Source organism: Brachionichthys hirsutus, chromosome 24 (assembly GCF_040956055.1).
Source record: "Brachionichthys hirsutus isolate HB-005 chromosome 24, CSIRO-AGI_Bhir_v1, whole genome shotgun sequence".
In the NCBI taxonomy this organism is placed as follows: Eukaryota; Metazoa; Chordata; class Actinopteri; order Lophiiformes; family Brachionichthyidae; genus Brachionichthys; species Brachionichthys hirsutus.
In genome coordinates this window covers 2,635,530-2,656,266 of record NC_090920.1, presented here as the reverse complement: position 1 = coordinate 2,656,266, position 20,737 = coordinate 2,635,530, and the positions used below count along the sequence as shown (strand labels likewise).

The following is a 20,737-nucleotide window of genomic DNA, read 5'->3' as shown; positions in this document are numbered from 1 at the left end:
GTAGTCCTTAAACCATTAATGCGATTCTGGAGAGATTTAACTAAAAAAACATTGTATATTTTCTTACATTTATATTTTGGTAAAGTACACATGTATGTACATATGGATTCATATATTTTCCGCTTTTCTTTTCTTGTTTAATGTAATTCCATTTGTTGTGAGATGTGTATGTGTGCGCGCGCAGCCAAGGTTCGGAGACCAGGACCGGAAAGGTTTAACACATTCAAATAATACGCTGGTGGTTCTCAGGATGTGATTATCCATCAAGTAGATGCATGAAGTTCTACTGAAATATTAATCAAGTAATTGTTTTATTGATTTAATGCTCATGAGTCACCACCAGGACATTGATCACCAAAGAAGGAGCTTTTCTTCCATCTCAAGTTGGACTTTATCATTGATGATGATGAATATATTTATTAGATAGAATGTTAGAGTACAAGTACAGTCACACAGTAGCATGTATTACAGTACAAATAACGTCAAACATCCTGTCTAAGAGGAGCATTTCAAAAAAGCCCTTGCGGGCTTGTTTCCGTTGAAAGTCCTTCGTACATCATTGAGGCTTCACCTCCTCTCTCCTGCATTGAGGCTTCACCTCCTCTCTCCTGCATTGAGGCTTCACCTCCTCTCTCCTGCTTTAAGGCTTCACCTCCTCTCTCCTGCATTGAGGCTTCACCTCCTCTCTCCTGCATTGAGGCTTCACCTCCTCTCTCCTGCATTGAGGCTTCACCTCCTCTCTCCTGCTTTAAGGCTTCACCTCCTCTCTCCTGCATTGAGGCTTCACCTCCTCTCTCCTGCTTTCAGGCTTCACCTCCTCTCTCCTGCTTTAAGGCTTCACCTCCTCTCTCCTGCTTTAAGGCTTCACCTCCTCTCTCCTGCATTGAGGCTTCACCTCCTCTCTCCTGCATTGAGGCTTCACCTCCTCTCTCCTGCACCTCCTCTCTCCTCCCACCCACAGCCTCCCGAGAAGCTGCTCCTGCAGGCTTCATGGAGTCGTTTCCTCCTCACATCCAGGAATGATTGAAACACGAAACCCAGACTGTGTGTTTGAGACAGCGTCCATGTTTATCTGTTCTCGGCTAACGCAGCAGACAATCATCATCATCATCATCATCATCATCAGTTTACAGGAAAAGGGACTTCTAATTCTCCAGAGCATGGGTATCAAACTCTGGCCCGCGAGGCAATGGAAAATTAATATTAGAGCACATTCACCGCTAATACTACAAATCCCATAATGCCATTTATTTTATTTGACGTTGTTTATTTACACTGTTGTTTTATGTATATTGTGGCAACTTTATTTTTATTTTGATACATTGTTTACCTATTTATTGTGCATTTTAATGTGCAAAAACACACGGAATTACAGCAATAAACAAATCTAAATTCTGGCTTTGATTAATATTCAATTCTGGCCCACTGTGTATTTGAGTTTGACACCCCTGCTCCAGACCAAATACGCATCCGATCCGAGTCGGTCCTCCAGGTGTGTTGAGATGAAGGACGAGTGGCACGGAGGAGCTTTCTTCCTCTTCTTCTCTGAAACCTTCCTGAACTAAAAGGATCGTCCACTTTGTGATTTTGCGTCCTGCTGCGTCCTCCAGGCTGCGAGCACTTCATCATCGCCGACCTCGGCGGCGAGCCGCGCTCTGATTCGCTGCCTGGTCTGGGTGATGAAGGCTTCGACATCCTCCTCCTCGGTGTCCTCCCTTCTTCTTCTCACCCTCTCCGTATCCACGGTTTCGCGCCGTGAATGATGAGCGACGTCTCCTTTTGCCGAGAGGTCCCCGTGGCGCTCTGTGATGTCATCGCTCTCGGCCTGTGACCTCATGACCCGGCCGTAGCCGTGAGACGACGTGAATCCGTTGCAGGAATATTCCCGGTCTTCGCCTTCCTCCTCCTCACGCACCCTGGACCTGTATCTGGGGCTCAGGCCATACGCCTCCTCATCTTCCTCATCGTCCTCATCGATGCCGCCTGAGAAGCCGAACTCAGAAGCCGAAGCGTCCGGCGGCTCGTACAGATCCTCGGACGGGCCGGGCTCTCTCCTCGGGGGAGGCCTGACGCTCTCCAGCCAGTCCTCGATGCTGGTGTTCTGATCCTTCTCCAGGGCGGGGCTGAGATTCAGGTGTCCAGAGAGGCCGTGAGACCTCGCCGGTTTCTCCTTCTTCTTCGGTTCCCCCAGAAAGTCCTGCTCGAGGTTCCGCCTCTCCTCCAGCTCATCGTCGTCCCCCTTCGGCTGCTTCTTCTTCTTGTACAGGGTGCTCCGCTTGTGGTCCTCCAGGATCTTCTTCTTTCCGTAGGCATCCATCTTGTCCCTCATCTCAGACTTGATCTCCTTGTCCATGGCGTCCAGTTTCCCGAGGTCGACCTGGTCTTGGAAGAGGCTGAAGAGCGGAACACTGGTGGTGGTTATCTTGTTCCGGGTGGACCCGCCGGCGGAACCCGGAGCAGAGCCTCTTCCAGTGAGGCCAGAGACGCTGCTTGACCCCCCAACAGAGAGGACGGACGCTGCTTTTCCAAGACCCGGGGGCCGCGTGCCGGAATAGGAGGCGCCACTCAACAAGGACGCCCTGTCATTGTCCAAAGCACGGCTGGAAGCCACGCTGGCTGCCCCGCCAAAGCGAGGTTCTGACCCGGCACACGAAGGAGGCGGCCCCCCCAGCTCCCCTTGCTTCTGCTTGAGGGTCTCCGAGACCACGCTGGCTATCCAGCTCTGGATGCCGGCGAGATTTATCATGGGTTCCCCTGCTGGACCCTGGACAGCAGGAAGTGGGGGGACGGGAGGAACCGCTGATCTCGTGCTGCGGGCCCGAGAAGCTGAAGACAGGACGGAGGACCAGCCGCTGAGCGTGGACATGCTGTCTTCGTGGACGATGCTCGTCTGACCGGCGACTCCAGCTCCAGCCCAGAAGGAGGAGAGCGGCACGGTAGCTCCGCTGAGGACGCTGTCCGTCTCCCAGCCGCCGATGGACTGACTCTCCTCGAGGTTTTTCTTTGCTCGCTCCAGGATCTCCTCCCGTCTCTGTCTCCGTTTGACGGTTGCAGAGTCCTCACCTCGACTCAACTCCAGAAGCTCCTCCGGGTTCTCCTCCCCGTGACGCTTCTGCTGCCTCAGCTTCCAGGACTGATACGCTGTCAGGTCCACGTCCTGACCGGAGGGGGCCTCGGCTTGTCCCTCTCCGTCCTCTCGGTCTTTCCTGTTCCAGCCGAACTGGATCCTCTTGATGCGCCAACGCTCCAGAGGACTCATCTTCTCCTTGTTCTTCTGGCAGAAGTTGGACATGCAGCTGCTGTCGCTGAGGATGCTCTGCACCTCCTGGTCGACGGTCCGTCGTCCTTCGTCCTCGTCCGTGGCGCCGCTCTTGCTGTCCTCGCCATCCTTCCGGTGGTAGCGAGCGGCAGCCTCCTTCTCGATTTGCTTCAACCTCTGTTTCCAGAGATCGGAATAGCTCGTGCAGCTGGAGGTGGACAAGGTGGACGAGGTGGACATGGCGTCAGCGGGGGGACGCCTGAGGCGGCATCTCAACTGCTCTCTCACGGCTTGTATGTCCTCGCTGGTGATGCTGCCCAAATCAGCGTCCGTCCCTTCTGCCCCCGTCCTGGGTCGGGCCTTGGGCGTGGACCTGCCGTCCTCGCCGTCCTCGCCGTCCTCGCCGTCACTGTTCAGCTGAGCTTCCCACCAGTCATCACTCTGATATTTCTCATTCCTCCGCTGCCACTCGTGGATCATCCCGATGAGGCCTTCATCATCATCCTCGTCGTCATCATCGGCTCCGCCCTCCCGAGCGTGGGCCGAAGCCCGGTTCTGTTCTCCCGCGGAAGACGCGGCGCTGCTCATCACGCTCGCTCCGTCCTCCTCCTCTTCCATCATGATGGAACGTGCTTTAACCGTGCTCCGCTCCTCCTCTTCATCGGTGCCCCCCGAGCCGAGGATCAGCGCTCGCGCGCGCGCGTCTATGACGGAGCCCTGGCTGAGCGCGTCATCGGCGTCGTCGCCCTCGCGCTCCTCCATCAGCGTCTCGTTCAGCTCCCGCAGCTGCTTCAGGAAGCCCTCGTTGGGGCTGATGGCGCGCTTCTTCCTCAGGGTCGTCAGCGCTTCCATGATGGTCATGTGATGGAAGATCATCAGGTAGGACGCGACCAGCACGGCCGAGCGGCTGGCGCCCATCATGGACGCCACCAGAACCTTTCCTGCGGGAGCAGAAGGCGCACATTTCAGTCTCGCCACTCGGATTTCAAATATTCTACGACACGAACGCTTGAAAAGTGACAGATCAGACGTCGTCAGTCGGGAAGAAGAAGCAGAGTGGACGCAGCCTGCGTCCTAATGACTGAGGGACGGCTAGATTAGCGTCTTCCTGGAACAGAGGCGGACTCCGGGGGCCGGATCACACTTCTGAGAAGCAGCGATGCTGTCTCAGTGGACAGACGGAGACTGTCCTGCGTCAACACGACGCCACCTGCTGAATAGATGTGCGTAATGAAGACGTCCGGGTCTCAGGTGGACCCACCGGGACCGTAACGTCCCCCCTGTCCTCACCCCTGTGTGTCAGCAAGGCCTCGTCCAGGAACTCAGCGGCGGGGCGAAGGTGCACGGAGATGTCGGCGTCTACGAAGTCGTCCACCTCGATGCCCGTGTACTTGATGTCCCAGCCGGCGTAGAAGGACTCGCCGGTGTAGACCCCTGTCCCGTGGGCGGCGTTGAGGATGTGGGTGACGCCCATTCGCTTCAGGCGGGCTTTGTTCACGGCAACAGATCTGAAAGACATTCGTCAATCGTCAAAAGACAAAGCAAGACAAAAACGGTCCGGCGGGGGGCCGAGACGCCGAGACTCACTTCTCCGCTATGAAGACGTTAGGCCACACCTCGTCCACGGCGTTGCCGAGGGCCTGCAGCCGGTCCTGCACCATGGCCCTCTGAATGTCCAGCACACAGGGGGTGTTGTAGGGACTCCGGTCGTCAATCATGTCCCTGACACGGTTGTAGAGGTCTTCCACCATCAGCTGCTCGGCGCTTTCCAGCATGGACTCCGGGACGGACTCGGGATGTGGGCTGCGAGGCGGCAGCTCTGGGGGACAGACAGCCGGGGGGGACGCGTCAAGGTTGGACAATAGAATGAGAACTGTCCCTTTCCCATCGCTCATGATGTGAGATAATGTCAGAGTTGGATTCTGATAGCGGCGCTAATCGTAGCAGCTAATTGCTTCAATCAGTTCCGTCCTGCTCCTCCAGCGTCTCCGTCTCCACATCCCATAATGAGCCGAGGACTCTTTTGCAGCGTGCTGCTGCACCAGCTTCGGTCCGCTCACCTTCCTTGATGATCTTCTTCGCAGCGATGGCCGACGACAGGTGGATGGGCTCCATGAAGATGCTCGCAGCATCGGAACCGGACATCACGGAGAACCTGGACTCCGAGGCCGCGGAGAAGCTGAGGGGACGAAGGGGGACACTTCATCACGGGCCTGGGGACGGCCGCTTTCATCGTTTGTTCAGGCGGTGTCCTACCTGGGGGACGGACAGCGCAGGTAATGAGACTGGATCCCCTGGACGCTCCTCTCCTCCTCTCCACCAGGAACCGTCTGATCACGCTGCTCCAGCCTTTCATTGGTGGACGCCATGGTAACCAGGATACGCCTGTCCAGCAGATAGAAGGGTTTCTGTTTCTGTGGACATCAGAGGAATTTAACAAGCCGTGAAGTCTGCTCTTTGAATTCCGTCCACGGAGAAGCATGTCCAGCGTTCGGCCTGGAGCTGTTAGCGTCTTTTGTCCTCAGTGTCCTTAATGAAGAGTTAAAGACACGCACTGGGAAGCGAAGGAATGTTGAGGACGCTGTGATGAACACCGTGTGCTCGTACTACAGCATAATGTTAATAAGCATCACACAAGGGCGTTATTACCGATTAACTAACGCTTATTACACATTAGATTATAGAAAGGGCCGATCCAGCCCGAGAAACAGCTCCGAATAGAACCCTGTCATCCAAAGAGTTCAAGCTACGTGTGTGTGTGTGTGTGCGTGTGTGTGCGTGTGTGTGTGTGTGTGTGCGTGTGTGCGTGTGACTGTGTGTCTATTTTTAACCCAACAGCTGCCTCAGACGCCGTCGGCCTGAGATCAGCAGCGAACAGCTTCAAACTTCCAAAACAGACGACAAACAGAAAACCACCCAAATAGAAACATGAAATCAAAGTGAACCGTGTGTGTGTGTGTGTGTGTGTGAGTGTGTGTGTGTGTGAGTGTGTGTGGGTGAGTGTGCGTGTGGCTTCTTACCTCGCTGCTGATCAGTCTCGAGCTGATGGCCGTCAGTCTGACACTAAACCCGCCCCCCCCCCCCCCTCACCCCCCAGCAGGCCTCTCAGACACCCGACACCAGAGCTGTGAGTAACTGAGTACTTTTACTCGAGTAAGGTTGTACTCACACACACACACACTTAAAACTTTATTGACTGGATGGGGTTCATTGTGGGACACTTTTACATTATAAATAGGAATATTCCCGTCCCGTCGTTTTCCTGCTTCTTATTAATAATCCGACTTTTCCCAGACAGTTTCTCTCTGATTCCATTTTGACTTCATTTTTTCTTTGTAGTTTGATCAGATGTTTTGCGCAGTCGGAACGCGGGCGATCATCATTTCCCTGAATTCAGTCGCTTTTCCCCGAATCGTCATCCGTCGACCTTTCAAGGCTCCTGGAAGGTCAAACCGGCGCTCCTGGTTCCCAGCAGAGACCGCTCCGGTTGATTTCAATGTTTGTCGAGTGATGAATTGAATCGTGTTGGTCACAGGACGGCGTTCCCCTCGGAGCTGGCGTCTCTCTGGAGTCAGCTGAGAGCCAAGCGTCTATTTATAGCGCTATTAACTGTCATTAACTAGTTATTACAACCCGAACGACCCTCTTCAGTTAGCCACGAGCTAACCGGCTGCTGCATCAGCTGACCTCGCTTAAAGTTGTGTGTGTCAGAAATGAAACTAAACACACACACGCGGGGCGTATTTGCACTTTTTATTGCATCGAACAGGAATCAAAGTGAAACGACCATTTGAGCCGCTTCCAGACTTTAACACCTGCTCAGTCTTTTAGGCTCCTCCCACCGTGAGGGCGGTCCCACGCGAACGAGGCACGTTGATTGGGAGAGCCTGCTGCTGGTCTATATAAATACCAAGAAGCACTAAAAGGCACAATAGCGTCTCGCTAACAGGACGACATCTAACGGCAACATCCTGGACGAAAGCACGGCGAGCGCACGACGCAAAGCGCGTTCGAATGATTGTTCCGGCAGGATCAATACGGGTCCTGATTGGTCTACACAGCCCCATGGTCGTCCTGGTTTTGGTCCAATGAGAACGTGAGCAGAAGAAGAAGCACAGCGCTGAAGTCTGGGCGTGCGAGAGGCCGGCGTGGGGCTTACTTCCTGTCGTCTGAGCATCAGCGCTGGTCGTCAACGGCAACAGCCAGCAGAGGAGCCGCCGTCTCGCTATGCTCCGCCTCCACGCCGTCTGTCGACCAGATCGTCCTGTTCTGGTACTCGGCCATCTTCTCCTCCTCCTCTCTCCCCCCCGTGGTGATTCTGCCCCTCAGGGGGGGCAGGCAGTACCCCGCCTCCTCAAACATCACCAGGTGCACCTCGCCGATTTCGTTCATCAGCTGCACACAGGTGTAGGAACCCGGTTTGGAGCCGTCTGGAGTGGAAGCGGTGGGGTCCAGAGGCGGGGGGTCCGGAGGCGGGGCAGCCACGGGGCTGCTGGTCTGCTCCAGCACGTGGTACGCCGTCCCTGACAGCGTCACGATCTCCGGTCGGGGCCACTGGGACGGCACGGAGCAGTACGGCGGCGGCTTGGGAGTCACGAGCTGATGGAGGGCGGCTGCAGGAGTCGGGTCACACGGGGAGATCAAGGCGTCCTTCTCGCCATCTGGCGGATCAGCCGGCAGGGTGAGGTAGACGCCGTCACAGCTCACCTGGTCCCACGCCTCCTCGGCATGAATGGGAGGGCTGTAACCGTGGAAGCTACTCAGGTGTTGGTTGATTTCGTCCAGCTTCCCCTTCTGAGAGGAGACACGGAAGAGAGGTGATGAGAGGAGGCGTGACGGGAAGGAGGACAGACACCGGAGGAGAAAAAGACCAGAAGACAGGAAGGAGTGAGAGCCTGAAAGCAGTGAAACCCAGTGCGTGTGTGTGCGTGTGCGTGTGTGCGTGTGTGCGTGTGCGTGTGTGTGTGTGTGTGTGTGTGCGTCACCTTCAGGAGTCGTGAGTCGATGCCGATGATCCGCGGCTTTGGAATCGGCGGCATAAAGTAGCGTTTAAACCTGCAGGTGAAAAGATAATCACCTGTTCAACCCGGCCGCTCATAAGGAGTGTGTGCGTGTGTGTGTGTGTGTGTGTGTGCGTGTGCGTGTGTGTGCGCGTGTCCCACCTCTTGCTCTGTGGAACGACAACACACACAACGACCAGCAGCACCGTGACAGCGACGCCCGACACAAGAGTCCCCACCAGGAGTTGACCTGCACAGGTGTGACCAATCACCATCATCATCATCATCATCATCATCATCATCAGCTGAAAACAGCAACACGCCAACTGCAGAATGTTGATCGCTGACTGGCGGCCGTTGCCGTGACAACCCCCACCTGCGGGCGGCCTGCCGGGGATGCTCATCGGCAGGGCGGAGCTCCATTCGCTCCAGATGCCGTAGTTGTGGGAGCGGCAGCGAACCCGGACCAGGTAGTCCCCGAAGGGGAGGCCGAGCAGCTCCAGGCGGGGCTCCCTGAGAGGATGCTTCACCTGCGTACGACAAACAACAGCGTCGACTCGGACCGGCGCCGGCCGCGGGGCGGCGGGGCGGCGGGCGCTACCTTCCAGCTGCCGGGCTCGTCCACGCGTCGGTACTGGAGCTCGTACACCAGCGTGATCCAGCCGTACTGCAGGTCAGACGGTACCGGGTACCTCCAGGACAGCAGCGCGTTCTGGCCCGCCTCCTCCGCCTCCGCCTCCCTCAGCACACAGGACAGGTCGACCGGGGCGGCGGTCTGAACTGCACACACAGAACCAACAGGTTACTGCTGCTGTGTATTAGTACTGCACGTACTGTATGTACCGAGTACCCAGTCTGAAGCTGGACCCCCCGCGGGTCCTGGTCCTGATGTAGTTCAAGCAGTCCGTCTCCAAACAGCGAATCAAAATGTAATTACGATCAATCATCTGCTCGTCATTAACCAAGAAGCCAGCTGCAAAAATAACACTTCTGTCTGTCAAAGTTGTGTGACGTCATGTGGGCGGGGCTTAATCAAAGTCTATGTCAAAGTTGTGTGACGTCATGTGGGCGGGGCTTAATCAAAGTCTATGTCAAAGTTGTGTGACGTCATGTGGGCGGGGCCGAGTCAAAGTTGTACGGACTTCATGTGGGCGGGGCTTAATCAAAGTCTATGTCAAAGTTGTATGACGTCATGTGGGGCCGAGTCAAAGTTGTACAGACTTCATGTGGGCCCCGGCTGGATGTTTGTCCTGTTCCAGGCGGCTCTGGCTTCCTGCTTTGACTGGCGCTGGTCCTTCTCGGACTCCCGCTGCGCTGGATTCTGCCGCCGGCCTTTCATTTGGAATTCTTCCGGTTCTGCCTGCTCGAGTCCGGTATTTGGTTGAAACAACAACCTGATGGGGGCGGGGGTCTGGACCGGGGGAGACCCAGAGGGACGGCGTCCGGCTGCTCTGACCGGTGTTTCCATCAGGTGACCTAAAACACCGGGGGCGGAGCCTCACCGATCTCGGCCACGTCCAGGCAGTGCTCCCTGGAGGTGTAGTTCCTGTGGGCGGAGACGGCGGTCACGTTCATGCAGTAGATCTTCCAGATGGAGGTGTGGCTGCTGTCGAAGTGGCAGCTGTTGGGGCCGGCGCTCACGTAGTCTGGACATCCCTGACTGGGCCCTCGACTGTGAACAGGAAATGGAACAGGTGTCATCGCCCCGGGGAGGCCCCGCTTCTTCCTCCGCCTGCTCATATTACTGTTGTTACAGTTGGGTTGAAGTGATTCTGGTTCCGTTTATGATGTCATCACGACTCACAATTATTTCTGTGGTGCAACAAGCTGCAGGAGGAGACGGTGGAGCCTGATGCGTGTGCGTCTGTGTGTGTGTGTGTGTGCGTTTCTGTGTGCGCGTGTGTCTGTGTGTCTGTGTGTGCGTGTGCCCCTCTGCGTGTGCGTCCCTCTGTGTCTGCGTGTGTCTGTGTGTGCGCGTGCCCCTCTGCGTGTGCGTCCCTCTGTGTCTGCGTGTGTCTGTGTGTGCGCGTGCCCCTCTGCGTGTGCGTCTGTCTGTGTGTGTCTCTGTGCGCGTGTGTGTGTGTGCGTCTCTGTGTGCATGTGTGCGTGTCTGTGTGTGTGTGTGTGTCTGTGCGTGTGTGTGTATGTCTGTGTGTGTGTCTGTGTGTGTCTGTGTCTGTGTGTGTGTGTCTGTGTGCGCGTGTGTCTGTGCGTGTGCATGCATCCCCCTGTGTGTGTGTCTCTGTGTGTGTGTGTGTGTGTGTCTGTGTGTCTGTGTGCGTCTCTGTGTGCGTCTGTGTGTCTGTGTGTGTGCGTCTCTGTGCGTGTGTGTGTCTGTGTGTGTGTGTGTGTGTGTGTGTGTCTGTGTGTGTGTGTGTGTGTGTCTGTGTGTGTGTGTGTGTGTGTGTGTCTCTGTGTGTGTGTGTCTGTGTGTGTGTGTGTGTGTGTGTGTGTCTGTGTGTGTCTGTGTGTGTGTGTGTGTGTGTGTGCGTCTCTGTGTGTGTGTGTGTGTGTGTGTGTGTGTGTCTGTGTGTGTCTGTGTGTGTGTGTGTGTGTGTCTGTGTGTGTGTCTCTCTGTGTGTGTGTGTGTGTGTCTCTGTGTGTGTGTGTGTGTGTTGTACACACTCCTTGGAGTAGCTGAGGACGTACTCCACCGGCTCTCCGTCGGTCCGGTCGTCCACTGGACGCCACCAGCAGGTGAAATCCTCCATGTTTCTGGACCGGCAGAGGTCGATGTGGGGCCTCATCGTGTCGCCGCCCCCCCCTGGAACATCAGGAGTCAGCATGACATCATCGCACCTGAGCCGACTCTCTCACACACACACACACACACACCTGTCGGTGTCCTCCAGTCAGAGGAGCAGACAGCGTTAGAGGGTTAACATTCAGGAAACGTAAAAAGAGATGTTTCCTCGTTCAGGAAACTTGTGTCTGTCTCATTATGTCCCTGCCTGTCTTTTCATCCCTGTTAGTGCTTTTGATGCAGATTCAGCTCTTTGGACATTTGCTGGCGGGAAAGTAAAATATTTAAACAATAAAGAACCAGAACTAGTCAGGTCAGTCAGAACAAACCGGACCTGCAGGGGGAATCAATTATCAGCAGTCGTCTCCGTCTCAAACCAGAGACGCAGCTTCCTGAGGATCGATCGGCAGCGGGAAGCAGCAGGACGTCCACCTGTCCCGGATTAGAGACGGGGATGGGGGGGGGGGATGCACGGCGCTCCCGTCTCAGGGCGAACAAAGTCCCGCTGCGTGTTCCACCGAGCGCATTGGAGCACGCTTCAGGAACTTCCCAATCAACAACCTCGCTTCTCAGAAAAGAAGACAGAGAAGACGCAGGAAGCTGACCGATACCTGCACGGAAGCAGGTCATGAAATGGAGGAACCATTTCAGCCGAAACACCTGGGAGGCATGCATTTCCTGTTTTACTTTGATAGATTCAGGTTCGATGGTGAGAGGCTGAAGAATACTTTTATTTTAAGCTTCTACAAACCAACCAACAAGCGTCACTCTGGAACAGACCCCCCCCCCCCCCCTGCATTATCGAGTGGACAGGCATTAATTTTACTTCACATCATTCCCAGAAAGCACTTGAACTCACCGGGTCTGGCTTCGTGGGAGACGGTTCTGGCGCAGCCCGCCTCGGGGAGCAGACAAATCAGAAGCAGCCACCAGCACATCCCGACGCCTCGTCCAGCACGCGGGACACAAACACCGGAGGACGGGTCCCTCTGAACGTCTGGCTCCAACCAGCAACTGGAGCATGTGATCTACAGAGGAATGGAGATTCGGGACGATCACCCTGTGGCTCCAGTCATGAGACGCCCGCTGCTGGACCGCCTGTCCCGACAGCGGTTCACGCATTCCTACAAATCACCGCATCAGTTTTCCATGATAATTCCATGATGGATTCTCAGAGTGTCCATCGCTGCCGCTGGAGGAGGCGGAGCAAGCCTCCACGCCACCCACTGGGGATGGGGAAGAATCAGCTGATTTGGGTTTCCACCAATCAGGCTGTTCCCAGACTCCAGGTAACAGAGCCATCCATCGTGGGCCGTTTCCCTCTGAGGTCCCGGAACCCGAGTCGCCGGACCGTCAGAGACACGCGTCCCTGAGGTCAGCGAGGGTGACGAGTCCCTCCTCATCGTGGGACGCCGTCTTTTATTGCTTCATGATCGTGTTTATTGACAGTTGTTTGGACTTTATAGCGTGTCTTCTTGTTTTATCTTGATGTCCTCTGACTCAGTTTGTCTTTCAAGCTGTTCAATAAAGTTATTATCATCGGCCAATCAAACGTGGAGGACGACAGGCAGCAGGACAGAAACATGGATGCGGCGTTCCTCCAGCTCTGTTGCTGTGACAACCCCCCCCCCCCCCCCACACCTCACCCCAGCAGTCCTGGAGGACACGACTTCAGCCGTCGTCCAGCTGATAAGACCAATCAGCAGCATCAGAGTCACATGCTCCGCTGCTCACAGATCAATCACACGCAGCCTTTGGCATGAACCTCCAATGTTGCGCAATCCCATATAATCCGATAACCAGGACGGATCAATAGTTATCACTTCAACAGTGTGTTAAAGTGTAACCAATAGGGGCCAGTAGATGGGCGTTAGCTTAACAGCTAGCACTGAGACTGCAGACATGAACACGACAGTCCCAGAGACATGCTAAGGTTTGTCACTTTCAACGGAAACAAGCCCGCAAGGGCTTTTTTGAAATGCTCCTCTTAGACCGGATGTTTGACGTTATTTGTACTGTAATACATGCTACTGTGTGACTGTACTTGTACTCTAACATTCTATCTAATAAATAAATATATTCGTCACACCCCGAACCAGTCCAGGATCGCAGAGTGAACCAGTCCGGGTTCACACAGTGAACCAGTCCAGGATCGCAGAGTAAACCAGTCCGGGTTCAAACCGAACCAGTCCGGGTTCACACCCCGAACCAGTCCGGGATAGCAGAGTAAACCAGTCCGGGTTCACACAGTGAACCAGTCCAGGATCACAGAGTAAACCAGTCCGGGTTCACACAGTAAACCAGTCCGGGTTCAAACCAAACCAGTCCGGGTTCACACAGTGAACCAGTCCAGGATCGCAGAGTAAACCAGTCCGGGTTCAAACCGAACCAGTCCGGGTTCACACCCCGAACCAGTCCGGGATAGCAGAGTAAACCAGTCCGGGTTCACACAGTGAACCAGTCCGGGTTCATTTGAACTTGGAGGATCCCTTTTCCATTTAGAGTCAGATGGACGCCGATGTGAGACTAAGAAGTGAGACGAGGACTTAATGAAGCCCCGTTTGTCTTCCCTCGGGACACGACTTGGTTGCAGCAAACAGAAGTTTCTGTCAGTAAAACGCCGACGAAGGTTTGGCTTGATAGAACGTCTTTCAGTCTTTCAGTCAGTGAAGGGGGACATGTCTCGCTCTCTGAAGGACACGCGTGAACGAGGACCAGTGAATGTCAGTTATATTACAGTAAATCTAAGGATGCCTTCATTTCATCAGATCTTTATTCAATGAACTGAACTGTTTATCAAAATTCCCGATGCCTTTGAAAGCAGCACGAGCCCCAGACCCGCTCCGGTTTTAGAAACGCCCCTGGTGAAAAGCACCAGAACACATGATGCCATGGAGAACAGCCAATCACAATAAGTCACAGATTATTGCTGGACGCGGTTCCTTAATTAGGCTTTGATAACCTGCGTGTTTTTAGCCACGCCCACCGGACACGCTCCTGCATGGTCTTAATGAACTTCACCGATTCTCAACTTTCTAGGAGGCGCACCTGCGTCTTTCAGGAGAGAGTCTTACCTGCAGGGCGAATCAGCTGTCTGACGACCGCTGGACCGGCACCGGGGCGCGGTACCGGCCGCTGGACGGTGAAAGCTTCCGGTGGAGGCTCGGAGCCGCTGCCAGCGGAATGTTGCCTTTTCTCCTGTCACCGTCCGGCTCCTCCTCCTTCCTCCGCTCTCAGGAGGAGAAGCAGGAGCGCCTCGGACCTGGATCCCCCTGCGGAGGCGCTTCCACTGCGGGAGGAGGAGGGGCGCAGAGGCAAAACCATTAGGAGGACAAAAAGGCAAAATCTCCCTCATAAAATAATAAGAATTATATAATGAGAATATAGAATGATTAATGACGACCAGAGAAACAGAATAATAAAAGATCATTAAAAGCATGACGTCAAAGGTCGGTGTTTGACCTCTTTAGTGTGCTGAACCTTCTTTTCTTTAGCTTTGGTTCTGCAGAGAACATTGCAGAACATCAAATTCATTAAATAAAGAGGAGTTGAGTTTGAATTGAAATGAAAAAACAAATCCTCAAACAAATTAAACCAACAACTGAAAATCTGATAAATTATCTTTTAATTAAAACGAAAATAATTGAAGCACAAAGTGTTCAGGATGACATTTATGTGACGCGTCTGTTCTCTGCTAATACCTGATTGGCTGTTGACACGGTGATTACGTCATCCTGTGTCACTTCTCCTGCCGCTGCTTTGTGATCACGTGCCCAGCCAGCCGCCAGGTGTAGCCCCTCCCACAGTGAGGCGCCAGTGATGCTGCACATTCTGACCAGCAGGGGGCGCTGTTGACATCAGAAGGAAACGCCCATCAGTGATGAAGGACAGGTGATGACGACACATGACAGAAGAGAGGAGCATCAGCCCGCGAGGGGGGGGGGGGGGGGGGCGCTTGCCCCGCCCCCTGCCCCTTCAGGTGTCAGGTGTTCCTCTTTTGATCTTTCGTCATGTAGAAAGTCGTCTTCCTTCCTGTTTCACGTTTGGAAATGTCACTTCCTCCCCCTCGAACTCATTGTATCTCCTTCCTGTTCCTCCTCAACGGTCATCTGGCGTGACCGCAACACAACCGACGCCCAACGGTGCAGGGGGCGGAGCTTCCCTAACGGCTGCCTCGGGGGGGCATTTTGTCCTTTCGTCACCTTTGCTGTTTGATGATGGACTTTTCAGCCATTTCTTCAGCCTTATATGGAACTGTGTGCTCTCATTGGTTTACAGCGAACCAATCAGGATTGAGGATCACTTTGACACTTTCTTCCACAATCCGAGAATGTAAAACTATCTACATTTAGTTAACATCGTAAAGGAAAGGCCAGTTTCAGGTTGCCGTGACGATGTTGATGCGGGAGACAGAGCCCATCATCATCTGTATAGCGAGGAGATAAACCCTGGCCCAATCAGCTTCCAGAGTCGTCTGTCTCGCTGGACGGTGGACGTTCTGTGAGTCACGGAGACGAGCCCAGCTGGGACGGAGCACTTCCTGATTCGCTGCTCTTAAAGGCTGCAGCCTGAGGAGTTGACTCACTGCTCCTCTGCTCCTCCTGCTCCTCCTGCTCCTCACGCATCGCCGTCTCTGCGATCAGACAGGAGCTCCTCATCATGGGGAACTTTGCTGCCAACGAAGGACTCTCCATATTTGTCATTGTGAGTATCTGTGCTGTGCTTCCTGCTGCTCTCGTCCACTTCCTGTTTCACCTTGGACGGCTTCGGCTCGCCGCCACGCGGCGGGCTGGACGTCGGTTCTGACTCCCGTAAACGTCGGCGGCGCGCGCGGCGCTTCCTCCTTGCGAGACGGACGACGTTGTGTTGCTGCTGCAGGTGCTCTGGTTGGGGATCAATGTCTTCCTGTTTGTCCATTTCTACCTGGCCTTCCTGGTGGACCGATGGTTCTACACCAGAGTCCTGCTGGGGGTGAGTCGGACCTGCTCCTCTTATTGATCAGAATAGAACATCCTGATATTGAGGTGCCTCCTCTTGCCCCCCCCCAGCACGCCCTGTCCTGGGCCCGAGCTCCAGCTGCCTGCCTGAACTTCAACTGTCTGCTGATTCTGCTGCCCGTCTGCCGGAACCTGCTGTCGCTCCTCCGGGGGTCCGTCCAGGTAACGGGTCCCTGCAGACCCGAGCTCTTGAGCTCCTGTCCCTGCTGATGTCCTCGTCCTCCTCCTTCAGTGCTGCAGCCGCACCGCCGCCCGGCAGCTGGACCGAAGCCTCGCCTTCCACAAGCTGGTGGCGTACATGATCGCCTTCCACACAGGTCCTCGTCAATAATCGCGAGTCGGTCGTAGAGCGTCTCCTCCTCCTGTGTCCAGCTGTCCCTAACTGGAGGACATGTCTCTGCTTTGGCTTCAGCCGTTCACATCATCGCACACTTGTTCAACTTTGAGTATTTCATGGACGCCCAGCTGGACGGGAACAGCAGCCTCCTGCCCGCCGTCCTGTCTGGGATCGGGACGGGGGACAACGCCTCCTTCCTGAATCCCATCAGGTCCAATGAGACGGTGAGTCCAACATGTCCGTCCTCTCGGCTTCGTTACGAAAGTTGTCCACGACTTCCTCCTGGAACTTTCTGCCCACTTCCTCAAAAGCTTTCACCTCGTTTGGGTCGCATGCGGTTACAGTTCTCCTTCTCCTCCTCAAACGACCTTCATCTTCTCAGTGAGGTAGACGAGGCCAGACCTTGGACCTGGACCGCTCCCGTTTAGAATGATTCTATCTTTGGTGCAGAACCCGACCTACGTCATGTTCACCACCGTCGCCGGTCTAACGGGCGTGGCCATCACGTTGGCCCTCATCCTCATCATCACTTCATCCATGGAGGTCATCCGCAGGTCCTACTTCGAGGTGTTCTGGTACACCCACCATCTCTTCGTCATCTTCTTCATCGGACTGGTGTTCCACGGCTTTGGGTGAGGTTTGGAAACCCCTTTGTGATTGATTGATTGATTAGCTCTTGAGGCCGTCTGCTAGCGCTGCTGCTGCTAACCGGACGCTCGCTGGCTGCAGGAGGATTGTTCGAGGTCAGACACCCGCCAGCCTGAAAAGCAACGACCCCAACGTTTGCGCTGGGCAGTTTGAGGACTGGGGGGGAAGCGGCTCCAACTGCTCTGTCCCGGTGTTTGCTGGGAACCCCCCGATGGTGAGTCGTTCAGATCCCGGGGCAGGACGGACGCCCCCACCTACCGGCGTGATTTCAATCAGCGACTCGCTTGTCCCTCCCCAGACCTGGAAGTGGGTGGTGGGCCCCATGATCCTCTACGTGTGTGAGAGGCTGGTCCGCATCTACCGATCGCACCAGAAGGTGGTCATCACCAAGGTGGGTGTCGCAAAGCCCAGAAACCCCGAGGATGAGGAAGAGGAGGAGGAGGAGGAGGATGAGCTCTGTCTACTTACCCCAGGTGGTGATGCACCCCTCCAAGACGCTGGAGCTGCAGATGAAGAGGAAGGGCTTCCGCATGGAGGTGGGTCAGTACGTCTTCATCCAGTGTCCCTCCGTGTCCCGGCTGGAGTGGCACCCCTTCACCCTGACCTCCGCCCCCGAGGAGGACTACTTCAGCGCCCACATCCGCATCGTGGGAGACTGGACCCAGGCGCTGTACGAGGCCTGCGGGGGAGACGCCACCGAGGCCCTGGAGGCCTGGAAGCTGCCCAAGTAGGGAGACAAGGGGGGGGGGGGGGGTCATTCAGGCTTTATCCAGAGCTGCATTAAGGAAGCTGAGATCCCACCATGCAGGGAGGGGGGCTTGAGCAGGGAGGGGGGCTTAATTTGCTGCTTTGACTTCAGAAAAGTCACTTTTTGCCTTTAAATGAGTCCAAAATGAAGCCATTACAGGAAGTGACGATCTGATGACCCGCCCCCTCTGGTCGCAGGATGGCCATCGACGGCCCGTTCGGCACGGCCAGCGAGGACGTGTTCCGCTACGAGGTGGTGACGCTGGTGGGGGCTGGGATCGGCGTGACCCCCTTTGCCTCCATCCTGAAGTCGGTGTGGTACAGACGGATCCAGAACAACCAGGACGTGTTCACCAAGAAGGTGAGGGGGGGGGGGGGGGGGCAGGACCCCTACCCACGCTGTCCCGCCACAGCCTGACCGCTCTGACCTCTGACCCCCCAGATCTACTTCTACTGGCTGTGTCCGGAGACCCAGGCCTTCGAGTGGTTCGCCGACCTGCTGCAGTCTCTGGAGGCTCAGATGGCGGAGAGGGGCGTGGCCGACTTCCTGAGTTACAACATCTACCTGACCCGCTGGAAGGACACCGAGGTACGGGGACGCCTCTGAGCGGCACGCCCTCGACTCTGGCTTCTACTGAACCCGTGTCCCCCCCGTGTCAGGCGGCTCATTTCCGCGTTCACCACGAGGCGGAGAACGACCCAATCACGGGCCTGAAACAGAAGACGCTCTACGGGAAGCCCAACTGGGACAACGAGTTCGGCAGCGTCGCCGCCCAGCACCCCGGGTGAGGCGCGCCCCGGCGAGGCAGCGCCCGGCGTCCTTCTGCTCCTAACTGCTTCTGTCGTTCGCTGCAGGACCAAAGTCGGCGTCTTCTTGTGCGGGCCGCCTCAGCTGGGGGAGTCTCTGCAGAAACAGTGTCTGTCCCACTCGGAGGGGGACGTCCAGTTCATCTTCAACAAGGAGAACTTCTGAGCCCAGCTTCGCCGGCTCCTCCTCCTCCTCGCCGTGCTGTCCCCCGTGTCTTGTTCTGCTTTCCGCTGCTGCTTTCATGACGTTCCTTCCCGTTTCGTTTCGTGTTTCAGCAGGAAACCCAGCCAGCAGCTTCAGAACGGGCGCTTTGAGGTCAATCTGGAGCTCAGTGTGACAAACACTGGATCCTAAATGCAGCGTTCCCGCCACGATGGCGTGGAGCGGCCCTTCCCCTCTCGACAGGAAGACACACCTTCATTTCAGAACAGCCCCTTCCTTCCTCAGAGCTGGGGCGGGACGTGAGCAGAAACGTTTCGACGTTCTTTCATGCGTAGAATCGGATTCAGAAACTGAAACGCTCTGAATCTGCAGCTGGGATGTTTTCCCCGTGACAATAAAGTGGTGCTTCTCAATTATTTTCTGTCACGACCCCCCCCCCCCAAAAAAAAGAGACCTTCCTTCGTTTTATCATCTCCATCTCTCTTTTCCTCCCCGTTAAATATTTCTCCCCGCTGTCTCTTGAGGGTTTGTGTACAACTGTGTGCGCGGCAACACACCATAGAGCGAATGCTCCCCGCGCGCACTCTGACAATCAGGGCGCCACTGCCAACTACTGTAGTGGATGTGCAATTACACTTTAATCTAGTACAGAAAAAAGAAAAAGCACAGGCGCCCCCCCCCCCCCCCCCCGACATCGCACCGCGACCCCCTAGGGCAGGAGTGTCAAACTCAACTACACAGAGGGCCAGAACTTAAAATGAATCAAAGTCACGGGCCAAAGTTGAATAAATACCTTTAATATAGACCCAAACAAGTTTTGCTTTAACATTGAGTATGGAACAAGCAACGCTTTTGTAATTTAATCATGAAGACATGCAAAATCGAATTAAAAAATGGCATTTTAAATAAATTGTATGGGTTGTTTTTTATTTGCAGCCTTCTGAGGTAAATATGAAAATAAACTTTTCCACAGGAAAGAATTGTTGTCAAAACAACAATCCAGCAATAAAGATTTCTTTTTCACATTTCAAAGCTGTGGGAAGAGTTCGAAGAGCATTTTGTCAATGTTCAAGAAGGTGAGACATTTTTATTCCCTTTTCCACACAGGAAAATCTTAGTGACGGAGTTTTAACGATTAGAAATTAAAGTAAAATCACGTCTGTAAAATCAACACTAACTAGTTCTCCATTTTTCAACGTTTTTTTTTCCAAAGCATCTTGTCTTTCCTTTAAATTATCTTGAAAAAGCAACGTATATTTTTTTGTGATTTTTATACCTAAATATTTAACAGTGTTTGAGATTTTTAATTGAGTGGAATCTATAAAAACAGGGTCAGCTCCAAATGCTCCTAGTTCACTCTTCTGCCAGTTTATCGTATATCGGGTACAGCCCCAGAAGAGTTGATTACTTTCCAGTAAATGCGGGACAGACTGCTCAGGGTCAGACACAAAGATTGCAACGCATAAGCGATATCTTATGGTGTATTCCACTAATAGAGAATTGAATTGTTTTTCTGGTACGCTAATCGCTAATGGCTACATGGCAAGTGTAAATAACAACGGCGATAGGGGACAACCGTGGCGAGTGCCTCTTTTGAGAGGAAATGGTAGTAGGATATGTCGGTTGGTTTCTAACACGAACCTTCCATTTTATCTTTACAAGGACATTTCTCTCAATACTGTGAGAAGTATTGAGTAAATAACGGGTATAATTCAAGTTACACACGAAGGTCGCATCTAATAATATCCACCAAAATACAGGGGCAGAGGAACTATGTTGAAGATGACCTTTGTGTCAGTTGCTTAGTGACATGCACATTACCGGTGTGTGCACGTTTTCATGGGAGGGTTGGCAGGTTGTACTTTTTTTACATTCATATTGATGCTTAGTCAACCTTAAATATTTCCTACTTCTTTGTTAATAAATATTTCTGCTTTTTTTTTTTTTTTGTCCCCTCAGGCACGCTCCCTGTGCTCCTTCCTGTTCAAGACCCTCCACAATTAGACGAGATTTTCGACATTGATGAGGGAAGTTAC

General features: G+C 54.2%; 3 protein-coding genes across 3 annotated transcripts; 1 reads left to right on the top strand and 2 right to left on the bottom strand.

Moving 5' to 3' along the window:
• Positions 1–1,045: 1,045 nt before the first annotated feature.
• Positions 1,046–6,294, bottom strand: dusp27 (dual specificity phosphatase 27). The gene is made up of 6 exons (XM_068756271.1): positions 6,280–6,294; positions 5,516–5,673; positions 5,320–5,438; positions 4,847–5,078; positions 4,550–4,767; positions 1,046–4,200 (listed from the first exon to the last, which is right to left on the bottom strand). Exons 2-6 carry the CDS (start codon positions 5,626–5,628, stop codon positions 1,562–1,564), a joined length of 3,321 nt encoding a protein of 1,106 aa, XP_068612372.1. The 5' UTR covers positions 5,629–5,673; positions 6,280–6,294; the 3' UTR covers positions 1,046–1,561.
• A 1,141-nt stretch (positions 6,295–7,435) lies between these two features.
• Positions 7,436–15,660, bottom strand: LOC137912280 (prolactin receptor-like). The gene is made up of 8 exons (XM_068756629.1): positions 15,588–15,660; positions 10,885–11,023; positions 9,762–9,919; positions 8,861–9,039; positions 8,636–8,789; positions 8,422–8,509; positions 8,245–8,314; positions 7,436–8,053 (listed from the first exon to the last, which is right to left on the bottom strand). Exons 1-8 carry the CDS (start codon positions 15,658–15,660, stop codon positions 7,436–7,438), a joined length of 1,479 nt encoding a protein of 492 aa, XP_068612730.1.
• A 1-nt stretch (position 15,661) lies between these two features.
• On the top strand, positions 15,662–18,704 carry cybb (cytochrome b-245, beta polypeptide (chronic granulomatous disease)). Its single transcript, XM_068756341.1, has 13 exons — positions 15,662–15,706; positions 15,881–15,973; positions 16,051–16,161; positions 16,232–16,316; positions 16,412–16,560; positions 16,787–16,968; positions 17,066–17,198; positions 17,283–17,375; positions 17,458–17,711; positions 17,930–18,092; positions 18,174–18,320; positions 18,392–18,516; positions 18,587–18,704. The coding sequence occupies exons 1-13, from the start codon at positions 15,662–15,664 to the stop codon at positions 18,702–18,704; spliced, it is 1,698 nt and encodes a 565-aa protein (XP_068612442.1).
• The last annotated feature ends 2,033 nt before the right edge of the window (positions 18,705–20,737 follow it).